The sequence below is a fragment of the Rhea pennata genome, chromosome Z, assembly GCF_028389875.1.
Source record: "Rhea pennata isolate bPtePen1 chromosome Z, bPtePen1.pri, whole genome shotgun sequence".
Classification (NCBI taxonomy): domain Eukaryota; kingdom Metazoa; phylum Chordata; class Aves; order Rheiformes; family Rheidae; genus Rhea; species Rhea pennata.
The window spans coordinates 23146839-23170568 of NC_084702.1; the positions used below are offsets into that span (position 1 = coordinate 23146839).

Here is a 23730-nt window from a genome sequence, read left to right on the forward strand (position 1 = left end):
CTTGATATTACTTACATAATACCAAGCATAATGAGACCCAAGAAATCTTGAATTGCCTTTGTAACACAAACACATCATTTATTTGTAAATACAGCGAGACTTCGATGCAAGATCTGCAGCACAAACATTGTTTATTTGTTATTATAGCGAGTTTAGAGCAATAAAAACTTGTCCAGCAGTGCCCTTTATCAACACAGTAATTCTGTGGCGCAGCAAGGGCTGTTTCTATTTTCAGCTCCTCCATGTTTTTCTGCCGCAGAACTTTGATCAAAAGGGTGATAGCGAGTAAATACCGTGAGGCTCGGGGGCTTGTGAAAAACGCAGACCTTTAGTCCAAAGCACCGCCTTGTCCCCCGAAACGTTTCCAAGCAAGCCTTCCTTCCGCCAGGCCCGCCGCAAGCCCGCTCGGCGCGGGGGAGCGCCGCCTTTCCGCGGCCGCGCGGAGCCCGCCGCGGGAGCGGGCCCGCCGCGCGGAGCTGTCCCTGGTGCTGCCGCCGCGCCGCCGACGCCGCCGACGCCCCGCAACGCTAACGCCAACGCCCCGCAACGCCAACGCGCCGCAGCGCAGCGCGGGGGCGACGCGGGGAGAGAGCGCGGCTTGCGCGGCCCCGCTCGTGTTTGCCGAGAGAAAAACACGGCGCCCCGTGGGAACACTGCGGGGGTCAGAGGAAAAAAGAACGGGGGGGGCTGGAGTCCTTCTGCAGCTGAGCCCGTCCGCCCCGCCGCCGTATCGCAGATGCGTGGGCGCACGTACAGACAGGAATATATTCAGCGTGCAGTTCTGTTTGTGAGTCTCTGCGGACTGAAGGTTTAGGCGCCGCACGTTTATTAGTTGACCAGGGCGTACTAGAATTGTGCGCATATTTCGACGCACAGATCAACGTCCATTGTCCATTCTCTATGCTGTTGCTTGTAGGAAAGGTTCAAAGTCTCAGCCTAGTTTTTAAAAATAACTGTTTCGGGGGGGGAGGCGGAGACTTCGCAGCTGCATTTCATTCATGGCCACAGGCTCTCCGTGGCTCTGTACGCTGCCTTTTGCTGTGCGTTTGTACAGTCTCCACTCAAGAGCTTGCAACGTGAACTGGGAAAACAGGGAAGAGTGGACAGGCTCCCCCTGAACTTCCGTGGGTGCCGCGTTGTGAACCTGTGTCCGAGAGGTGTTTGGGGACGCGGCAGGGGAGAGCGCGGCTCTGCGGGGCCCGAAGGCGGCCGGGGACACCAGGGTGGGCAGCGGACCGTGGCCCCGCGGCCAGCCCCGCGCTGCCCCGCCGGGCTGTGAGGACCCACGCGCCGCTGCCTCTACTCCCGTGGCCGGGGGACTGGGGACCACCGGCCTTGCGGACCGGGAGCGGGGGCGGCAGGGCGGGCTGCTGGGCGCTCGCCGACTGCGTCCTCCGAGCAGCTGCTCCAAGTAAAGGCTTCTTCGCGACGGCGTCCCCCTACCACCGCTCCCGCCCTCCTCTGCTGAGCCGCCGCCGCAGAACAAGCGGAGGAAACATTATAAAAGGGGGGGGGGGAGGAGGAGAAAAGGGAAAAAAATATGGAAAAGAGGAGGGAAAAAAAGGAAAAAGAAAGGGACTGGAGGAGAGAAATAAACAGAAACCGCAACGCCGGACGCGGTTAAGGCACTGCGCGCCAGCCCCGGAGAGCAAGAGGCAGCAGTAGCTCGCTGCAGCCGGCCAGGCTCACAGCGCCGCGGCCTCCTCCCGCGCGCCGAGCGCTCCCTGCCGCCGCGTTCCACGCGCCGAGCGCTCCCTGCCGCCGCGTTCCACGCGCCGAGCGCTCCCTGCCGCCGCGTTCCACGCGCCGAGCGCTCCCTGCCGCCGCGTTCCACGCGCCGAGCGCTCACGGCCGCGGCGTTCCACGGGCCGAACGCTCCCTGCCGCCGCGTTCCACGCGCCGAACGCTCACGGCCGCGGCGTTCCACGCGCCGAGCGCTCACAATCGCCGCGTTCCACGCGCCGAACGCTCACGGTCGCGGCGTCCCACGCGCTGAACGCTCGCCGCCGCCGCGTCCCAAGGGCCGAACACTCCCCGCCGCGGCGCTCCACGCGCGGAAGGCCGCCGCCCCCGCGCCCCGAGGCCGGGCGAGCCCCCCACGCGCGGCGCATGCGCCGGCGGGCCGCGCCGCCCTGCCCGGCAGCGCTGGGCGGCCGCGGCCCCCCGCGGCCGCAGGGGCGAGCGCGCGTGTGACGGTGACATCAGTGGCCCGCGGGGCGGCGCGGGGCGGCGCGGGGCGGGGTTCGCCGGGGCGGCGCGGCGGGGCGCGGCTCCAGCCGCGCGAGGAAAACAAGCCCCGGGCGCCGCGGCGGCGCTCGCGTCCGCGCAGGTGGAGGCGGCTCCCGGCGGCGACACAGCCGCGGGCGCTCCGCGGCAGGGGCCGGGGGCGCTGCCCGGGGGCGAGGGCGGGCGGCGCCAGCCGGGCCGGGTGCCCCCATGGGCTGGGGGCCCCGCGCGGGACGGCGTGGCGGCGGGCGCCCGGCGGCGCGGGACGGCGGCGCGGCGGGCGCGTGGCTCCCCCGTGCCCGGCGGCGGTCCGACGTAAGGCGCCGCGGCCGCGGCGGGGCATGGCGCGGCGGGCGGGGACCGCGGCGGCGGACGAGCTGGCCAACGCCGCCGCCCGCGGCGACCTGCAGCGCGTGAAGGAGATCCTGGACGACGGGGCGGACGCCAACGCCGTCAACTCCTACGGCCGGACCCCCATCCAGGTAGGACGGCCGCGCCCGAGCATCCCCGCAGCCCGCGGCGCCCACGTTGCCGGGGCCGCAGCCGTGGCCGAGGTAGGCAGCCCGGCAGCCCGGCGCCCCCGCGAGGGCAGCCCGGCGTGCAGGCTCCCGGCCGGGGCCGGGGCCGGGGCCGGGGCCGGGGCCGGGACCGGGGCCGGGGCCGGGCCGGGGGAGGCGCAAGTGGGCACCCCGTGCCGCCTCGCCTCGCCCCCGGCGCGCAGCCGCGCCGCTGCTGCCTGCGCGGGCGCGGGGGTCTCTGCGGCCGCCCCAGGCAGGCGCCGGCGGACGGTGGTGCCCTGCCGCTCTCGAGGAGGTGCGGGGAAGCGGTTGCTCCAGCCTCCCTGCAAGGGTGAAAGTTTGCGACGGCCGCATCAGAGAAGTTTTAGTTTTAGCAACCCTAGACTTTATTTTAACCAGCTGAGATGGTATGACTCAAAACCGAGAGCTTTAATGCTCATTGCCCCATAAATGCACGAAAAAAAAAAGTAACGAGTCACCTTTTCAGAAAGAATTAGCCTTCTGTCATACCTTGCCTTCTGCTTTATACACCTTTCTTCCCTGATTTCTCACACACCAAAAATCTTCGGTGACCTTCGCGATATATTCACTGAGCCTTATGAGCAGAAACATGAGGGTGCGATCGTCTTCCTGTGCAGAGCACTCCAGGTACGCAGGTAGCACTCTCCACAGGATTGCTGTGCCCCATTTTACAGGCGCGTGAATGTATTATAACGTGTAGTGCCTGGAGGAATACCAGAAACTAGATTTACACAACTTGAGGAAATTTCCGGAGCAGGTCTAGCCAGCTTCGTTTTAAGTTTTCAAAATAAAACGAAACTGGTATAATCCAGTGGTAATAATTTAAGATACAGGGCCAGCGTTTGTAAAAGTCTCTCCTATAAAATGTCGGTGCAGTATTTCACACGAAATACACCTATGACCCTGTCCTCCGACTTGTTTTCTCTGCACCTTTGTGCAGCATATATTTAGACTGAGCTAGACGCGCTACCGGCTGGGCTGGGAAGGATCCAGTTTAGAAAGCAACTGTAACCAGCAGGAAGCTGCGAGGCGTGTCGGTGCCGTAGCCGGGCCGGGGCTAGGGAAAGGGCTGCCTCTGGGGTCTCTCCGAAGGCAAAGGGAAGGGTGGGAGCCGCGCTGCCGGCGCACTCACGTCCCCTTGCCGAGTACCTCGTGGAAAAGCCGCCGGAGCAGGAGCTGGCTCCCGGGGCCCGGGACGACTTCCCGGTGCCGCCAGCCGCGGGAGGGTCGTCGCCGCACGCTCGCCGTTAAAAAAGTCTCGGAATCGCCTCCGGCTTTGGAGGGGTGGTTTGGTGGTGCCAGGGGGCAATTTTAGAAGAAAGAGCGGATTTCGCGCTCTGCCCCACGCTTCCCCCCGCGCACCGCCGCCGAGGGCCGCTTCGCTCCCGGCCGCTCTGCCCCGCCGGGTCCCGGGGCGCGGAAAAGGGAGGGTTTATCGCGGCTGCAAAGCGCTGCTGCTCGGTCCGCGGCGCTTGCTCGGCTCCTCCCTGGGCCTACTCAGCCTTCTCGCCGCTTGTTTCCCCGCACGGGGCCTGGTGCTGTCCGGCTCCCGCGGGAGGAAAGCGTGTCCTGCGTGGAGCTGGCCTTCGTCGACGGAGGGGGCGGCGGCCGCTCGGCGCGGGCCCTGACGGCCTCTCTCCCCGCAGGTCATGATGCTGGGCAGCCCGCGGGTGGCCGAGCTGCTGCTGCAGCGCGGAGCCGACCCGAACCGCGCCGACCCGCGCACCGGCTGCTTCCCGGCGCACGACGCGGCCCGCGCCGGCTTCGTGGAGACGCTGGCGGCGCTGCACCGCGCCGGGGCGCGCCTCGACCTGCCCGACGGCCGCGGCCGCCTCCCCCTCGACGTGGCGGCGGGGGGCCCGCACGGCCCCGTGGGCCGCTACCTGCGGCACCCGCCGCCCCCCGCCGCCCCGGCGGATGCTCCCCGCGCTGCAGCCCCCTGCGCTGCCCCACCGCCGCCTGCCCCCAACGCACTGCCCGCGCTCGTCTCCGGAGGTAAGAAGCGGAGCGGTGATAAGAGTTTGTAAATAATGCCCCAGGTGCGTTTCCCCACTTGGATGCACTAAGGACAAGCGCCGTATGCGTTCTTCACATCGTATTCTTTGCACATGTCTGCGCGTTAGGTTTGCGCTCGAAATGACGCGCCCCTCTCAGACGAGAGTCCGGACACCATGAAGAAATAATTTTGAAGGAAACCTACACTCCCCGGCTGACGCAATGAGCCCTTCGCGCTGTGCCCGGGCTTTCTGCACACCCTCCTCCCCTCGCGTCCCCCGCCCGCGCTCCCGAGGGGGCGGCTGAAAGCTGGGCTCTCCGCCCCAAGGGGACGGGAGGGGCTGGTGCTCTGCCGAGCCCGACCTAGTTGCTCCCCGTTTGATTCTGATTTAAGCTAAATCGGGCTCACGGCTCTAAGCCCGATCACAGCCTCTTCCTAGCAAAACCGGCTGGGAGAGCGGGGGATTAAAGCTTTCTGGTGCGATCGCGGCTTTTGTAAATACCTTCTTAGAACTACGTAAGATGCGGTGCATGTCTGTGCACGGGCCCGTGGCGCATCCGTGGCTCGTTTCATGAAGGCAGTGTTAGTAAACATGGGACCTGAAGGAGAAAATAAGGCAAGATGTGTGTCTCTGCAAGCCCGAGATCGCCCTCGCTTGAAGTAAAAGGTGTTTTAGCAACCTAGCAAGTGACCTTCCCTGAGTTAATTGAAGTTTAACAGTATTTTGAAAGAATCATGACGGTTACAAAATGAAGGCTTCGTGGCGCTGAAAATTAAAAGTTGGACGTCGAAACTTAGCCCCCGGCTTTCCTCAAGCTGCTCCGATGTGGCACGTTTGGCCAAGAAGAAATGAAGCCAGAAAGCTCTTACATTGTAACGAATGCGCTCCCGGGGCGGGGGACTTTTCTTTTCTCGATTAATTATTTCAGACTTTATGCATATTTCACTGGCTGCCCCAGCATGAGGAACCTGAGAGTTGGCTCGGGGAAGTCAACAAGCCACAGCAAAAACCTCCCCCCGCAGGAGCTCTCGACCGAGACCTTCGTGCCAGAGCAGAGAGCGGCCATGAAAAGCACATCGGCCCTGCAGAGGTGCGGGCGCGCTCCTGCCTTTCCCAAATCTGCACCGAGGACACACCTGGCCCCACAAAAATGGGCAGGACAGCGAAAAGCAAAACAAAAACTGCGTTTCCAGCCCGCGCGTCAGGTGCTGTGCTTAGCACGCTAATATCAGCAGGAGCAGGAAATCCCCGCAGGGGAGAGCAAGGAAGAGCGAGGCGGCGTGAGAGCATCGCACGGGTCTTCTACTCTGCTCCTGCACAGAGGAAAGGGCCACGGGACCTCGGATCCCTTCGCGTTAGCATTTCTAACCTGTTAGGGATAGAGAAGGGTAAGCAAGGAGGAATATAGAGAGCGTTCTCGTTTTACTCCACGGACTAACTCCTCAGCACTTCGTAGGGCTACCCGTGCAGAGTTAAAGGGAAAAAGACTGCTCTTCCGTTGGCATTCTCAGTCTTCGACTACTTGATATTTCACACGTAAAAAATATTATAATATTTAACTTATTAATATATAATTCATTCTAATATAATTTCTTACAATGCATACCGTACGATTATTTCATGAAAACTTGCAATCTCTATAAATACATAGTTATGTCGTTTATATATGCAAAGCATATACATAATACGTAAGATATACACAATAGGTATTTATGTGAAGTGTATTACTATAATTATGTATTAAAATATATATTTGCTTATCGATTAGTTTATGTTACACGCTCGTGTTTAATTAAAACTACATTGTATGCTTATAAAGTATGCATAGCACATTAAATACATATGCCTATTCTGCATAAGCATTCCGAGAATACAAATAGCACTGGACCCCGGCGCTGGGTGAGGACCCAGCTGGAGCCTGGGCGTCTCTGCGGACAGAAAAGTGCGGGGAAGGCTCACCTAGCAAACCGCACCTCCGATTTCAGTTAGACGAGGATTCCCACGCTACCAGCTCTTTTTTACCAGGCTGCAGAGATAATTCGATATAAGATCTCGGAGTATTTTCGTTACAGTTTACGAAATAATAATTATCCAGAATAAAAATAATAGTAATAGTAGCGATAACAATAATGATGAGGACGCACAAAAATCGGCAAACAAATAACCATCTCCGCTAGCCTGAGCTCATGAAAAGAGCGGATCACGCCCTCGCACTCAGCGGGGCTAAATTCCCCGTTGCTGCCACTCCGCTCCGCGCAGCACCTCCGGGTCGCTCGCCCGGTCCAGGCCCACGGAGGGGACTCACCCTGGGGAGCAGCGGGGTCCCCGACCCGGACCCCTCCGGCCGCAGCACCCTGCGAGGAGCTTCCCGGGCACCCCCAATTTCACCGTGGCAGCAGCACCGGCTCCAGGGCTCGGAGTCCTCTCTAAAAATGATAACGATAGCAATTAGCAACAACGAGCAGCAGCAATAATCCGAGAAAGCCCTAAAATCACTGGGTTTAAGCCCGCAGTTTACTCTTCAGCCAGTATCTCAAACGTAATTTCGTATTTCCACGAAAAACAGTAACCACAGCGCGCTCTGCGTGCGCCCGGGGCGCAGGGACCGTGCTCGGCCCTCGCTCGGCCACGCAGCCGGTGTTTGCGGGTGCTGAGCTCCTAGGGGCAGAGCTGAGCTCACCCTCCCACCGCCGCTGCGGCACCTGCACCGCGCGTCAGACGCTCATTCCGCCCCATTTCGCCCTCCCTGTCGGCGAGGTGCCGCCAGCACAGCGGGAGCTATCGAAGAGCTACTTTCATTTCGAAATGGCAGTTTTCAGTCACTCATTTCCCAGGCTCGAAATCGGGCGCGGTGGAGGGAGAAAACCTTACCGGCCCGTTTACTAGCCTTGCTGCTGCTGTCGCTCCGCGCCCGGGCAAAAGGAGGAAGTCCCCGCTAACACCGGCGTTATCAGTCCTCGCCCGAGCGGGAGGGGGAAGAGGGGTCCAGGGCGCGCACAGAGGGGCGGGGGGTGCAGAGGGGCGACAGCCCCCAGCGCCCCCGCGATGTCCCCCTCCCCGCCAAAACCCCCCCTCCCCGCGGTGCCCCCCTCGCGCTGCCCGCCCCTCGGCGCTACAAGCCCACGCTGACCCCTCTCCGCGCGGCCGCCCACCCGCGCTGCCCCCCGCCCGCGCTGCCCGTGGCGCCGTGGGTGCGGAGCCGCGCGCGGGCGCCAGGTTGGGGTTGCATGGGGCTTTTTCTGCGCTTTCGCTCGGCTTCTCCCCCCTCCCCTCCTCCCCCGTCCAAAAATAGACGCTTCCACCCTAGAGCGCGGCGGGAGCGCGGTGGGGGCGAGAAAACAGTTAATTACCCGTTTCTGTTACCGGAGCGGGGGGCAGAAGAGATCCGCTTTTTTTATTTTTTTTCTTTGCTTTTTTTCCCCCCCTCCGCTACGCAACGGCCCCGCGTCGCGTTCAAATGACCATGTGACAAGGAAATAGCTGCTCGCCCGGGACGATATTGCCGTGCGCTTTTAAAGCGGCAGGGATCCGCTAGCCGCACGGGGAGGGGGGGGGTGACACGGGGACGCGGGGACGCGCCGCGACCCCGGCGCCGCTCGGCGCCCGCCGCCCCCGGAGCGGGGAACGGGGGGGGAGCAAAAAAAAAAATAAAAAAGCAAAAAAAAAAAAAAAAGTGAAAGAGAGGCCGGGGGGGCGGGAGGCGGCGTGCGGGGGGGCGGGGGAGGCTCCGCCGTGTCGTCAAGGCTTTATTTGAAAGCGCCGCAGCGCCCTGCCATTGGCCGCCCTCCGCGGCCGGGGGGGCGCCGGGGCCCGCCGGAGGGCGCCGAGCCCGCGGCCGCCTCCCGCGGCCCCCCCGGCGCCTCCCGCGCCCGCTGCTGCGTCGCCGGAGCCACCATCATCACCACCACCACCATCATCATCATCATCGTGGGAGGCGTTTAGGGTCCGGGGGGGAGGGGGAGGGGAGGGGGGCGCGGAGTCGCGATCGACCAAACGGAAAAAAAAAAGAAAAAAAAAAAAAAAAGGAGCGGGGCGGGGGGGGAGAGGGAAAGAAAAGAGCGAGTCGCGGCTCGGCGATGAAGGGAGGGCGACGCGCCCCTGCGCCCGCCCGGGAGGCGCTCCCGCTCCCGCTCCCGCTCCGCCCGCCGCGGCACGTCGGGCCGCGGCTCGGCCGGCGCCCGCTGCGCGGCCATGCGCCGGCGGATAACGTGCACCGTGCGGTACCGGCGCGCAGGGAGCCGGCCGCGCGCGCGGGCGCTGGGCTGGGCCCTGCTGCGCGGGCTGCGCCGCGCGCTGCCGCGGCCGCGGCCGCCCCGCCTGGCGCTGGTGCTCGTGCTGCGGAGGACGCGCGGCCGGAGAGCGGGCCCCGCCGGGAGCAGGTAGGCAGCGGCACCGCGCCGCGCAGCGCCGGGCGGAGGCGGGAGCGCGCAGCGCTGCGGGGCCGCCCCGCTGCAGCAGCTGTTATTTTATTTATTTTTTTTCTTCACCCCCCCCCCCCCCCCGCCTTTCTCGGGAGAAAATGACAGGTTCTTTTTGGACAGGCGCCACTGTTTTGCCCCCCAACACTTTTACCCCCGTGCAAAATGTTATTTTTTTTCTTTTTTTCTTCGCTCGGTAAGGCTCTTTTAAAAGAAAAAGTAAGATCGCTCCCCCAACATTTACAGACAGCTCCTTGCGAACAGGAACAGCACTATTACTCTGAAGAGAGAAAATGGCCACTGTTTTCCGAATATGTATTACCTCGCTCTGTTAAAACTGACAGAGAAGTATATTGGCCTACTTTGTGCTCCTTTGCTGTTACATAAACATCCACAATAAGGGGCAGAGCTGCCGAACAGCCAGAGAAAAAGCAGTTAAAAGGCACATGGGCAGGACCTTGAGAGACAACCAGGCTTCAGGAGCCTTTAGAGGTTTTTGCCTGATTTCAGAGGGCAAAACTGGGTTTCTGAGGATTCACACAGTGCAGCTTAGGCCTCAGCCTTCACAAACAATTAAATATACAATGAAAAACAGAGAGACCGTTAAGTTTGAGGAGCTTTGGGGAGTTACTCTGCAAAAACCTCATAGGGGATCTCTAGAGGAATCCTCAGCCTTCTCTAATCGAGAGCACACACTGGAGCTACAGAGAAAAATAGAGGTACAAGAGAAGGAAAGTAGAAACAAGTGCCCAAAACAAAAAACAAGTACAGAAAATAAATCTTTTTTTTTTTTTTTTTGATAAAAACAAACAAACAAGAAAACCCTTCAAAATACATAACCCAAAGTTCGGAGATAAAGTTAACTCATGGTGTGACTGATCTGAGCTCCGGTTAGGTTAGTTTGAGCTCTTTCTGAGCATCAAATGTGGGGATTTCTTTTATTTTAGACCTCTTATTTTTCTAGCTAAATTAAAATATCCACTTTGGTGCATTTTTAGTAGGCCTAATTTCTTCAGCTTTCGCTAAATAGGGGAGAAAGCACCCATAAACTCACAGACACCGAAAAAACATCAGTGTCGAAAATAAAGCACAAATCTGTAGGTACTGATTATCTTGAAGTAAATTTGCTCTATTTAAGACAAAAAAAGAAAAAAAGACTCTCGGATCAGGCAGCATGGTCCTGCTGCACAACTCCTACTACAATTTTATTTCTACACTTGCTGTAAATACTGCTTTATTTATTTAGCTTCTCGTTGGGGAGGAGGGGGTTGTGTTCTGCTAAAATTACCAGTTAGTTCTAAAATATTCGCTAAATTAATACTGAAAAACTAATTCTGAAGGGATTGCTGAGGAGCGAGACAAGAAGACTGTGTAGTTTGATCTAAAAAACATCAAACTTTTTCCTCCTTTTGCCTAACTGTACTCAGTCCACGATAAGATGCAATAATGTAGTCACACAAATAATACATAACCATTTTGGCTGCTCGCAGAAAGCGAACCTCAGAATTATAATATTTCGGGACACAGTTTGTAGGAAGGTGGTTGCTTTGTATTCGGATTAGTTTGTGTATCTAATTCGGGGAAGATAAAAGCTTGCACATAAATATAAAAGAGCTCTTTTGCTCCTATTTCGTATTCAGAGAGGCACCTCCTTTCTCAATCTTTGTTCGAAATTAAAACACATAATTAAATAGGTGTAACAGAGAAAAAAATGATGCTCCTTCCAGAGGAAAATAAGAGAAAGAGGAATAAAGAGAGAGGGAGACCGTCCCTCACTGAAATGGTGTCAAGAAGCTGCTTTTTAACCTCGAGTGTGTCCGAGACAGGCAGCTACCCTTATAAAATGGCTGATAGAGGCAATCCGGCTGCTATGCTCGCAGACAGAAAATTGGTCGTGTAATGACTTATTTTTGCAGAATGTAAACTTAATTCTTTTTTCCTTTTTTCTTCTGTTTTACCGGGTTTTGCTTTTTTTTCCTACTTGACTTTGTTTTGCTGTTTAGTTTTTAAGAAAGGGAATATTTGCCTGTCAAATGCATAATTATTTTTGTTGCTGTTTTGTAAAATGTAAGCTGATTATCCGGAGCCATTACGATGTTTCACATTTTTATGACTCCATAACCCAAAATGAGAGACAGGAATAATATGAATACACAATTTTTGTGATGTATAAGAAAAATAAATGTCTAGGTAAATTTTACATGTATTTAAGGCAGCAGACTACATTCAGAAATTATTCCCTGAGAATGTGTACACACTTATAACTCAGAAAACAGAAAAATGAATATTCTTACAAGAATTTCTTAATTCTTAAGTCACCCAGAACAAGAAGCTTCTCCGGTTGAATTTCTGAGGTTCTAAAATTAAGGTGCTATTTTACCCAAGAAGTGTAAAGAAAATTAGTTATCTTTGCAAGTGTCCTGGGGTTTTAAGATGGAAGACAGTGTTTAGCTATTTCTAATCATCCGAGTTTTGTTCCATTCCTAGCATAACTGCGAAAAGGCGGGCTTTTTTCCCCTCTAATTTTTAATAAGGTTGCTTCCATGCAATCTTTCCTTTCCACCCTCTACACTCACTCCTCACGAGCCTTTCTTTGTCTAATTAGAGACGAAAGTATCCTAATACTTTGTTTCTATAGTCTGTATTTTTAATAATTTTTAATTCGACCCTAACATTTTGCCCAAGGATTTGTTAGAACATAAAATAATTCATGTACGTATTTTCAAAAACTTTTTTCCCCGCTAATATTATAGTACTTGATGGAGTGTAAACACGGCGATTTGCTAAAGATGACTGTTTTTAGTAACTGAAATTACCATCTCTATCCTGTGTACTAATATCAAAATATCTCAGATCAAATTTCAAGTTCACAGTACAGTAGTATTAATATGGATCTGTTTTCAGTGTCAAATATGACTGTTGTTAAATAATGATTTTAAAAAGAAATGAGGAGAGAAAAATAAGATGAGATCATTCTTTTCATGTAAAGTAATCTTCTCCCTGCCTGCACCCTTTCCGGGAACACACACTGAAAATTACCTAAATGAAGGGGTTATTTGTGGGGGGGGGGGAGCTTTGGAGTGTCCTTCCCCCCACCCCAACGGTGTAAGTATAACACAGAGTCGTTTTTAAAAGGCATTAACATTGACTCAGCTATTATTTCTGTAACTTCAGATATGACTGGGTGTTATTCTTGACACATATGAGCTCGCTGGTTGGCACTAGCACTGCAAAAAGCAGGACCTGCATTTGTAGGAGAAAAATATGTACGATTTTTAGGAGTGTTAATTAATACTGTAGTTTTTATAGCCTAACGGGTTGATAACTGGTTTGGAGGGTCAGCAATCACTAGCACCGAGTCCCGTTTATTGTTTGACTCTACCGTGCGGTTTTGTATGTTTTAACGGACCCTGCAAAAGCACGCAAATTAAGATGGGCATTTCGACTCCCACAATAAACTCTTCACTTAAAAATATTTTGACGTATAAATGTATAAGTTTTGATGCATAAGTGGATACATGTATCTATATATAACCATATTTATATATTGACAAAAACACACATATGCATGAATTTTTGCAAAAACGTAAAAGTATAAAATCTATTATCAATATTATTTCGCAGAAATCGTGATCGGCCAACGGCAAAATGCATCCCCGCCGCACCACAGGATAGATATAAGATGTCAGAACACCTGACAGATACAAGATAGGATTTTTTTTCCTTGGATTTATCTCTTCATGCCTGTCGTTCGTTCAGACCCACGGTCAAAAAGAGCGTGCGAAGGGTGCTTCGCCTGTCGGGGCGCAGGACTGGGTGGGGGGCCTTTTTTTCTCTTATTTTCTGAGCCCTAGCAGCTGAAACCTTACGGCCTTTCTTTTTATTTATTTTTTTCTGTTTTTAATTTCATTTTTAAAGTGTGATGGTTACTTTTTATCGTCCGCCAGCCCCTGCAGCACAGCCGGCGCCCGCGCCTACCCGGCCCAGGTCCCTGCCGGGCGGCAGCGCCCAGGCCCAAAACACCCCAGCACCTGCCCCCAGCCGCGCCGCTTTCCCCAGAAATGTCCGGGCCGACCCGCTCGGCGGGACCCCGAATCAGGAAGTTTCCCTGCACCCCCGTGGGCAGGAAACGCCTCCGCCGCCTCTTGCCCGAGGGCGCGGGCTCGCCGCGCCTGGCGGCTCGAGCTGCGCGGCCGCGCCTGGCCCGGGTGAGCTCGGGAGGCAGGAGCGGCGCGAACGGCGACGTGAGCGAAGGCGCATTTGCGCGGCAGACACCGCTGCTGCGGGAATCGCGGCCCCCGCTTCTTCCCCCCCCCCCCCCCCCGAAAAAAAAAAATAGGGAACTAGCGTGCAAAAAGAAAAAAAAAACTTCTCTAATCTATTTGCTGTATCTGCTCATTTCTCTGGAGCTTATCACTGCCGAACCTTGGCTGTAGCTCTGAAATGCTTGGTTATCCGCACTGTCCTGCGAAGGGGTTGCTTTGCTCCTCCGGCGGGGGAAGAAAATAAAGCTGATGGGGAGGCAGATTGCAAAGCCTTCACCGCCCTCAGGGCCCGGCTGCTTCGGTGGGCTCCCGGAGCGAGGGGCCGTGGCGGCACACGTCGGTGTCCCCCGAAGTCAGCCCTGCTCGGCGGACGGCGGGCGAAGTGAGTGCGCTGCCGTGCCCGCCCCAGAGTTTTGGGGCACCAAGGCAGCTGCTGCCTCGAGCACCGAATGAGAGGGCTGAAAAGACTGAGGCTCCTGCTGACAGGCACTTTCTCTTTCTTCCCATCTTCACTAAAAGACGTGTTTTTTGAGAGCTTGCCGAGCTCACCGGTGGCTACGAGCAAAGCAGTGTTTCAGACTCAGAAATGCAGAGATCACCTCCTTGACCCTGTAATTTACCCAAGCACAGGTCTGGGGTGTGTAAGGCGGGGATAGATCCTTTAAGAGGGGGTGGGTTGTGTGTGCCTGGTGCAGGCCAGGTCCGAGGCGGGGGCCGGCGGAGCGGCGGGCGGGGAGCGCTGCCAGCCCGGGCCGCGCTGCGCTGCGCTGCACCGACGGGGCCGCCCGCGGCCCCGCAGCCCCGCACGGGAAAGCTGCTTTACGCAGGAATAGAGGGGGGAAGGGAGCGGGGAAGGCAGGGAGAAACTGCCTGCCGTGCACTTTGGGGGTCAAGTGGGAGAGTCGGTTTGGGAGTCGACGGAGGGGACTGCCACAGCCTCTGGGGGCTGGAAACGTGCACGAGGGTGAGATTTGACTTGCACCTTGCGCTGGTTTGGTCATGCCACGATTTTTCTGTTTGCTAGAAGCCCTCCTGAGATGGCTTGAGCGAGGCAGCTCTCCTCTGCTGATTGCCACTAGATGGATCACAAACTTCCTGCAGGGCACAACTCTCTCTTCCTCATCCGGGCTGCCTGGGGGGAGCCGGGCCGTAGCGAGCTGGACCGCGGGGGACCAGACCCCAAATCCGCCCCCGGGGTGTGTCAGGGGGAACGGCAGGGCTCCCCCGCGGAGGCAGCAATGAGATCGGGCCGCTGCCGAGGAGCTCCCGCAGCCGCAGCCCGGCCCCGGGCCGCTCTCCCTCCCTCCCCTCCCACCGCGCCCGCTGCGCGGCCGCTGCGCACCTGCTCCCGCCGCTGTCGAGGGCAGCGGGGATGTGCGGCCCGCACCGTCCCCCACCTCGGCGTGGGGGCGGGGGGTGGCCCGGGAGTAGCAGCCGCGCAGGAGGCTGCGAAATTCAGCTTTTAAGCTGCCGCCGGCCACCCGCGTGCAGCTTGCCCGCGGGGAGGCGTGCCCGTGGGGCAGGCACCACGGAGGGGCGCGGGTTTTGCCGGGGGGCTGGACGCCCCCTCCGCCGGCCCTCTTCCCCCCCCCTTGCCGAGGCAGGAAGGCGGAGCAGCGCTGCCGCAGCCGTCGGGGCCGCGCTGCCCGCGGCGCGGCGGCCCCGCAGCACCTGCGCCGCGGCCGTCGGGGCGGGGGGCGGCGGGGGGAGGCGGAGGGCGGGGGGGCCGGCGGGGCTGGGCCGGGCCGGGCCGGGCCGGGCCGGGCCGGGCAGAGCGGCCCGCGGCGGCGGTGATGGAGGGCGGCGGCGACCCCCGCGACCGGCTGGCCAGCGCGGCGGCCCGCGGCCGCGTCGAGGAGGTGCGGGCGCTGCTGGAGGCGGGCGCGGATCCCAACGGGACCAACTCCTTCGGGAGGACCCCGCTGCAGGTACGGGGCAGCGCGGCCGGGGGCTGCGCCCCGCTCCGCCGCTGGACCCGGCCGGGAAGCAGGGGGGGAGGGGGACTGGGAGGGAGGGGAAGAGGGCTGCTTTGTCTTTTTTATTATTATTGTCACCGAAATCGCGCATTAAGATCCAGCAGCGCGTCTCTCTCAGCCCTCGTCTTCGTGCAAGTAGTAGATCGGCTTTGGAGGGGCGTAGCCTGCAGCAAACGAATTATGGTGGGGGGTATTCAACAGGGGAAGTGGGACTGCAGAATTCGCTTCCCAACAGATTTGAAGAGTTGACTGCGTTTGGAACGCTTTCTCTTAAAAAAAAAAAAAAAAAAAAAAAAAAAAAAAAAAAGAGAGAGAGAGAGAGAAAATAAAAAAGATAAGAAAAGATAGAAAGAAAAGAAAAAGAAAGTTCTAAACAGATCTATTTCCCAAAGACAATCGAAGTGGGATCTCATAGTAATATTTCCATTTGAAAGAACAGCACAAGGTATCATTTAGAAATTATCACTAAATAGAAGTTCTAATTTGGAAGAGTGTGTTATTTGAAAATACTATGATTGTATATTACTATTATTGCTATTATTATTTCTGTTTATTATTTATCAGTAGTACTGTCTATTAGGATACTTTGTATTCACAGATACTAATACACAGAAACTGGTATTAATACCAGTTTATAGGTATTGTTTTCCAGGCATTTTCAGAGCAAAAAAAAGATATTTTATTAATCAGCATTTTTAAACTAGATCTTTTAAGATTCTTACTGAGAGATTACTATGTTATGATTTAAATCACATTCGTTTATTTCATAAAAAGGTTTTCTCAAGCTTTCATCTTTACTGATATATTTAATGGTGCACAGACTAAGCTGAACAGCCATTTTGGACCCTGTACTTTATTTTGGAATGGGATTTTGTTTGTAAAATACATTACAGACGGAAACAGAGAACAATCACTAAGAAAGATATTCGTTTAGTTTTTTTTTTCCTGGTTCAAGTCCAAGATGAAAGAAGTCTCAAATTTTTGTAAATATTCTCTTTTTTCCCCTCTTTAGACTGAGACATTATTAGATCTTTGCAAAATGGCTGCCACTCCAACATGTGGACTCTGCTTATGTTTCTGGAAAACTTAATTGAAATAGAAACTCATGTTATTTATGATCATTTTTACACTTTCATTATAAATTAAATCAAGTATGGTTATACCATAACCAAAGTATTTTCTTTTTCTGGGCTAAAAAAATAAGAAAAAATATAGTCTTCCCCCCCCCCCCGGTAATATTATGATACAGTTATTCAACTTACAATTATTAAATCTCTACCGAAAAATTATTAGTGGATTGTGTTAAGTACACTACAAGTGACTTATTTGGTCAGTTGTGCTTAGTGAGATGTAATTTCTACTTCTGTTAAGTACAGTTACCGAGTGGCAAATCATTAACATTCTGCAAGGAAGCTTCCTGCATTATACATCTGAGTAATGCAAAGAAAGGAATTTTCCTTGCTCCTTTGAAAAGAAGTAAGGTTTTAACTATTGCTGGGGCAGAGCAAAACGGCTCCAGCAGAATTTAGCCCAGAAGAGAGCTCAAAAGGAAGGAAATTCACCCAGAGCAATGAAGAACGCTAAATCACTGCGATTGAGATTTAACGCAACTGACTTTCTCTGCCCAGACTTGGTGTGCTGTGGAGCTGCGCACAGCCGATAAATATTTAGCATTGAAAAATATGATAAATTTATCAATTTATGTATATTAATAAAACACATAACACGTCAGCCCTGTCAGTGCGTTTTAGCAAGGCTCCTCAGGGCTATGGTGAAATAAGTGACATAGGATATACGTATGACGTGCATAGTACATAGAATATAGAACAGGATGAGTGGAAGGGAATATGTAGAGTATGCACGAATATTATGTTCATTTGTATGAATATTATGTGCATTTCGTGTATAGAATATATTAACGTATACTTGTGTTCAGCGGTGTGTATATATGCAGCTCATGGGTATAAATCGCTGAAGCAGGAACATTGTACCAAAAAAGGGGGGCGAGGGGCAGCCCCCAGGCCCGAGGGACCCCAACCCCAGGTCCCACGCGTGTCCGGGGCTGCGCGGGGCGGCGGCTAGGCGCGGGCCCTGACGGCCTCTCTCCCCGCAGGTCATGATGCTGGGCAGCCCGCGGGTGGCCGAGCTGCTGCTGCAGCGCGGAGCCGACCCGAACCGCGCCGACCCGCGCACCGGCTGCTTCCCGGCGCACGACGCGGCCCGCGCCGGCTTCGTGGAGACGCTGGCGGCGCTGCACCGCGCCGGGGCGCGCCTCGACCTGCCCGACGGCCGCGGCCGCCTCCCCCTCGACGTGGCGGCGGGGGGCCCGCACGGCCCCGTGGGCCGCTACCTGCGGCACCCGCCGCCCCCCGCCGCCCCGGCGGACGCCCCGCCGCCGTCGCGGGACTGAGCGCCGCGGCCGTCGGGGCGGCGCCGCCGAGCCGGTGCTATCCGCCGAGCCGGCCCTCGCTTTGCCTTCGCACGGCTACGCTGCCCGCAAGCCCTTCTGCTGTCCCGAGGGAGCCCTGCCCGGAGCGCCGACCCCCGACGGCCCTCTGCCTCGCTAGCCCGAGGCCCCCAAAGCCGCGCCCTCCGCCCCGCGGGCCGTCCCCGAGCGCGGCCGTCGGACCCCAGCTCGTCGGCTGCCGTGGGCCGTCCCGGGAGTGCGGGGGACGCTCCCGCCTACGGCTTCCGCGGGGCGGCAAGAGCCGTTGCATTTTCTAATAAATAAAATAAGCCAAAAAATCCCCCCTGCAGGGCGCAGCGGCCCTCGGTGCTCCGCGCCGGCTGGTCTCCGCCAGGCAGCGGACAGCAGCGCGATTCGCTTGCGCTCGGGAGGGAAAAGGAAGATCTCGGCATCCCCCCGCCCCAATTCTTCGGTCAGCTGGTGTCACTTAGGGACGCCAGAGTGCTGCTGACGGCATGCAGGCTTCCTCACCGCCCCGCAAGTCACCGTCTCGATCGCCATCAGATCGTCTTGCGACGGTGCTGATTTTGTTCATTACCGCGCCAGCCTAGCAAGCTTTGCGTTTCAGTATTACCCTAAGATCCCCTCGTATAGTCTTAGTGTAGCACTCCGAGATAGCGAGCACTCCGGCCACCTTGTCCAGAAACTTGATTCATGTTCCTTTCTTTTCTCTTCCCCACATCTCCCAGCTTAGAAAGTCTGCAAATGTCTAACGCTGTCCAAAATTAGCGTTTAGGAACAGCTACGAGTATTTCAGATAGACGTTTTCACGGAACAGTCTCCCAGTGGGAGGTCAACTGGCAAATCTCTTCGTCCTTGCGCTATTTTAATACCTGGAGGTACCCGGTTGATTCAAAGGATCTCAGCAATGAGATCACTCCTTGTAACACAGTTTCTGGGCTCTCCAAACCAGACACTGGGAAACAAAAAGGAATGACTGCATTTTGGTACAAAGCTGATTCTCGTCACACTCATTGCCTCTGTTTTCCCTGTGCGATTTACGTGGTCTTCCCAAAGTCTGTACTACTTCTGTAAGATCAAATACTTGTTATTATTCAACAGCGAAATATTAAAGAGGATGGCTTAAAATAAACATCTTTGTGTTCAACTATTAAAGAGTACCATAAACAGCGTTATTCAAGACTAGAGGGTGTTGTTTATTTCAGCTTTGATGGTCTCTGACAAGTTTTGTGCATATATATAAAAACATGTATGGCTTTGTGCGTGTATAAAATATATAAATACATAAATATTCGATATTAGAAATCGAATATCGAATATATTCGATAGCTATAAAGGTACTGCATATACAACCTATATTTATATACAACATGCATGTAAAACATGCTTCTACTGAATGTGTATTATTACGCATACAGACACATACTGTATTTAATAACATTTATGAAATTTGGTAATTTCCTTATTTAAAACAAGCTTAACCGAGCAGCAGGAAAGTTCAGCTCCACCTCATGCCTTTGCATGATTTTATGAGCTTTTTAAAAGCTGAAGTTTTTTTTTTTCCTGCTATAAAACCTAGGGTAAGCACACAAGAGCAAGGCGCTGCACGCGCTACGTGCTGCTCCTGAAGCCTACTATTCTGATTCCCGCCAGCAAGGGAATTTTTTTCGTGCCTTTTTTTTAAAAAGCAGCACCACACTTGGCGCACAGACCAGAGGAAGCGCTGGAAAACACACTCGCTTCTGCTGTAGCAAACGGCTTGACCTTCTGCCTCTCGTTTCTCAGAAAAGAAAAGAAAAAAGAACAAGGAAGAGAGCAGTCACCCCATAAAAACGGGCGATAACCCTTTCCTAGCGGTTTCGGGGGCGCCGCGAGGGCGTTTGGCGGCGCGGCGAGTGGGCTCGACGGGGGCGGAGGGGGGGGGAGAGGCGGCGGGCACGCGTGGGACCCCCCACTCGCGAGGCGCTTCTCGCCGGGCTGCGCCCTCGCGGGCAGCGGCGGCCGCTCCCGGGGGGCGGCGGGGGCGGCCGCGGTCGGAGCCCGCTCCCGGGGAAACCGGCACCGCCGGCGGCGATGCGCGGCGCGCGGGGCCCCGCGGGGGCCGCCCCGCGCGCTCACTTTTGGGTCCGGATCCCACTGTCCTGACAGAAAAAAAAAAAAAAAAAAAAAAAAAAAAGAAAGAAAGAGAAAGAAAGAAAAAAGAAAAGAAAAGAAAAGAAAAATCCCGCCTTTGAGCCTCTTTCCAAGACGCTTCTCCCCGGGGATGCTGCTCGGGCGCTGCGGGGCGCTCCTGCCTTGCAAACCCCCTCGAAGCCAGGCACTGCCGTCTCCGACTTTATAAAAAAGGCGGACAGCACCTCTAGCCCTCAAAGACCAGCTTCGGAAGGGACCGTTCAGCGCTGCTGCTGTTTTATCGGTATTTTCGTCTTAGGCACGCCTTCCCCAGAGCTGGGAGAGCTAAATAAAAGGAATTTGACACAAATAACCCCTTATATGATGAACTGAAAGTATTACTTAGAACTGGACCTTCTTCTGTGTATCTTGGAGCTGTTAAAGCTCGTATTTGCAAAATTATTCAGAAACAAAAGGCAGATTTGGAGATCAAGTTACTCACAGCCATTTTCGAGAAGGGTGGAATAGATAAGTGAATGGACTTTGTCAAAGATATTTAACAAATTGAGCAAAGCTCTTTACGGCTGCCACCACTAATAGGAAAGGAAAGCAAGAATTTGCACTGTTTAGGTATTTATAGAAAATGCTTTCCTTGCAGTAGCCCTTTAAAGATCCAGTCAAACAGATATGAAACAACATTTGCACCCTTTTATCTCGATAAAACCTCTATAAAAGGTAAGTTCATAGCATCTGAATAATAATTTTATGTTGCTTTCTCTTCTGCGATAAATGATCACGATTTAGACAAGGAAACCAGTAGTATTATGTGCTACAAAGCATATTTTCAATTTTCTGAGTGCTAGCATCTAAGCCATTTGACCAGATATTTTCCTTTGTAGCTGTCTGTCTCAAGCTCTTCTTGTTGTTGTTGTTTTAATAAAAAATAGCTAAAGGTCATTCAGCTATTTTGATAATGGCATTTAAGAAAAAAAGTGTTTTCTATTGTAAATTTTAGTTTATCTGGAAATAATCTTTGTATCTTGAAAAAAGCTCCAGTAGGGCTACAACCACCAGCAGCAGAGATGACAGAGGAGCTGTCTAGTAGTTCAAGCTTTTATTTATTTATTTAACAAATCTCAACTGATCCTAATCTGATGCTGAAATAATTCCCCCTTCCCCCTTTTTTTCCTCAACAGTTTGTGGAAAATAGAAAAAGGAGAGAAAGAAAATAAAAAAGATAGGAATTCTTTCAGCTACATATAAACACAAATCAACATAAAACGCTTCCATGGAAAAGAGAACAGAGGACAAGTTTCTCCATATTTCTGTCTTTTTATTACCATATACCTAAGCACCATACACTAACTATATGTTTTTACTGCTGGAGAAAGCACAGGAAAGACTGAAATGAGGAATGGTCCCAAAGAATTTCCAAACCTTGGAACCACAGGCTTTGAACCACAAAAAGGTGCTCAGACATCTACCTTCAGATTTAGCACAAGGCAGCAAGAAGCTTTGGTAGCCTATACTCGGGATTGAGTGTGGGCTGTGAGAAGCCTGTTTGACCTACAGCTCCCACTAGGAACTATGTGGAACAGAGTTTCCACAAAGGACTAAGCAGGACAAAACATTTAGAGTCCAGTCCACAGAATCAATAGAGGCCATGCTATTAGAAATGCTGTATTTCCTAGCATTGCACTATGCAATTAATGCTGTAATTAATGTGGTCACTCATCTCAGGAAGCAGCCTCCTACATGTGTTCACTGAACAGAGACATCACTATTTGGGAGGGTGGGGAGAGAAATCAAACATATGAGTTTGATTTCTCAAGCGTGAACATTTTCAAGATGAGCAATTTTCACTATATAAGGCACTGACTGTTAACAGAACAGAAGCAAGTCAAGAACTGGAAATGTGGGGTAGAGATGTGGATGTCCAGAGCAGCGGGGGAGAGTGCCACATCAGGGAATAGGATTCTGGAGAAAGGGAAGACAAACAGTAGAGTTTGCCTAAGACTGAGAGGGTTCACAAAGTGCATTTATCTCTACCTCCTCACTACGCTTGGTTGGATACACGCAAGCATGAAGTGCTACTATGATGGGAGGAAAGAACTAATACAAGGATACCCACATAAATCAAAGGCAGGGGATAAATGCCCCCAGAGTTTTTGTTGAGTGAAGCTCCTTCTCTTTCCTCTGACCTCCAGCCTTTCACCGCTGCCACTGATATAAACCTTAAAATCAGCTCTAGCTTTGGATGCTACTAATTCCTCCACTAACTCTGTGCAAGTAGGAACATGTCATGTCAGTATCCCCTGCAGATATTTGCTTTGCTTTCCTTACAGGCACTGATGATTTGGGTTGACCTCTAAAACAAAGCTAATTCTTGCAGATGTCTTCTGCCTATGGCTATTGGATTAGACACCAGACTCTATATTGGCAGACATTATCAGTCAAGAGGGTACTCCTTGCCTTGCAAGTCTTATAGTTTGTTTATATCTGCTTATAACTTAGATACAGAGTCAGATCAGACCAGAGAGGGATTTAGAAGTCAAATCAAAACACTAATGACACAACAAGGTAGAGAATTTGTGCCAAAGTCAATGCTGTCCAAGTTCAAGGACAGAACTGCTTCCACACTTCTCCTCACATACATTGTAAAGGGAAAGCAGCTCCTACAATTGCCTTTCTCTTACAGAAACTTACTGGCTGATCTTCAGGCCAAAATGAAAGAATAATTTTAAACGTTTGGTTGTGATATGAAAACAAAAGATATTTCAGAACCTTCTTACAGAATAGATAAAAGTTCTTACAAAAGCTGCTTCCTATAAAGCCTTAATTCACCTTTTAACAGATCAATGAAATGCAGGTTTTAAGATTAAAATAAAAGATTTCCCTAGATCCAACACCTTCCACCATTGCTAGGGGAACGACACTGTAGAGAACCAGTGTTGGGTGAGCTCTGTGTGTCCTGTAATACACATTTCACTTACTGCAGGCATGATCCTTGACTGTCTGTGTTACTAAGCCTAGAAATGGAAGCTTGTGACTGAACTTTGTTTTTTCCTCCTCTTGAGGTATAAGTAGAAACCTCTGGGTTTTATTCCTTTGAGCAATGTTTTATACATCACATCTCAAGATATACTACAGATTTCCAGTGTCCATTTCTTTTCTGAGGCTGCATAAAAGTGTACAAAATATTATGGTATCTGAATATACTGGATTTGCATACACACTTCTTCTGTGGTTATTTTCAGTAAACATTGTTGCAGTTCTGCTTGCTGGTACAAACTGTTTCACCAAATGTCAAATAAGTAATATTAAATGATTTGCACAAGAAACCTGATTCTGTGAGGAATATTAATCTAAGGACATTTGGAAGTACCGAGAGACCTAAGCATCCAATGAGAAGAAAATGTAACTACACTAGTCAAACAAACTGGCTCACAAAAATTACTTATAGATGTTATTTTCTTATTTAATGTCAGTCAAAAATATCTTCCATAAAATCTCAGTTGGAATAGCCATTGACAAAATAGGTGATGTTAATCAAAAAAGTAGTGTTTTCTGAATTTCTGAGTTTTATTCCAAGTAAATTTAAAACAGTCTAGGTTTTTTTGTACTATTATTGAGATTGAAAGGCATTCATCTTACGCTGCCCTTCTATTCATAGAGTCATTCGTGTCTGCCTAAAGTTGTACATACAACCAGCAATAGTCAGAAGAACAATAATGTCATTCCTTACATTTTGCTTTAATGGAAATGAGAC

At 52.9% G+C, this 23730-nt stretch overlaps 2 protein-coding genes across 2 annotated transcripts; both read left to right on the forward strand.

Annotated features, from left to right (window-relative positions):
* The first annotated feature begins 2567 nt into the window (after nucleotides 1-2567).
* LOC134153357 (cyclin-dependent kinase 4 inhibitor B-like) lies at nucleotides 2568-6473 on the forward strand. Its single transcript, XM_062599484.1, has 2 exons — nucleotides 2568-2708; nucleotides 4412-6473. Exons 1-2 carry the CDS (start codon nucleotides 2568-2570, stop codon nucleotides 4790-4792), a joined length of 522 nt encoding a protein of 173 aa, XP_062455468.1. The 3' UTR covers nucleotides 4793-6473.
* An 8765-nt stretch (nucleotides 6474-15238) lies between these two features.
* On the forward strand, nucleotides 15239-19024 carry LOC134153507 (cyclin-dependent kinase 4 inhibitor B-like). The gene is made up of 2 exons (XM_062599753.1): nucleotides 15239-15373; nucleotides 17535-19024. The coding sequence occupies exons 1-2, from the start codon at nucleotides 15239-15241 to the stop codon at nucleotides 17829-17831; spliced, it is 432 nt and encodes a 143-aa protein (XP_062455737.1). The 3' UTR covers nucleotides 17832-19024.
* Nucleotides 19025-23730: the final 4706 nt, after the last annotated feature.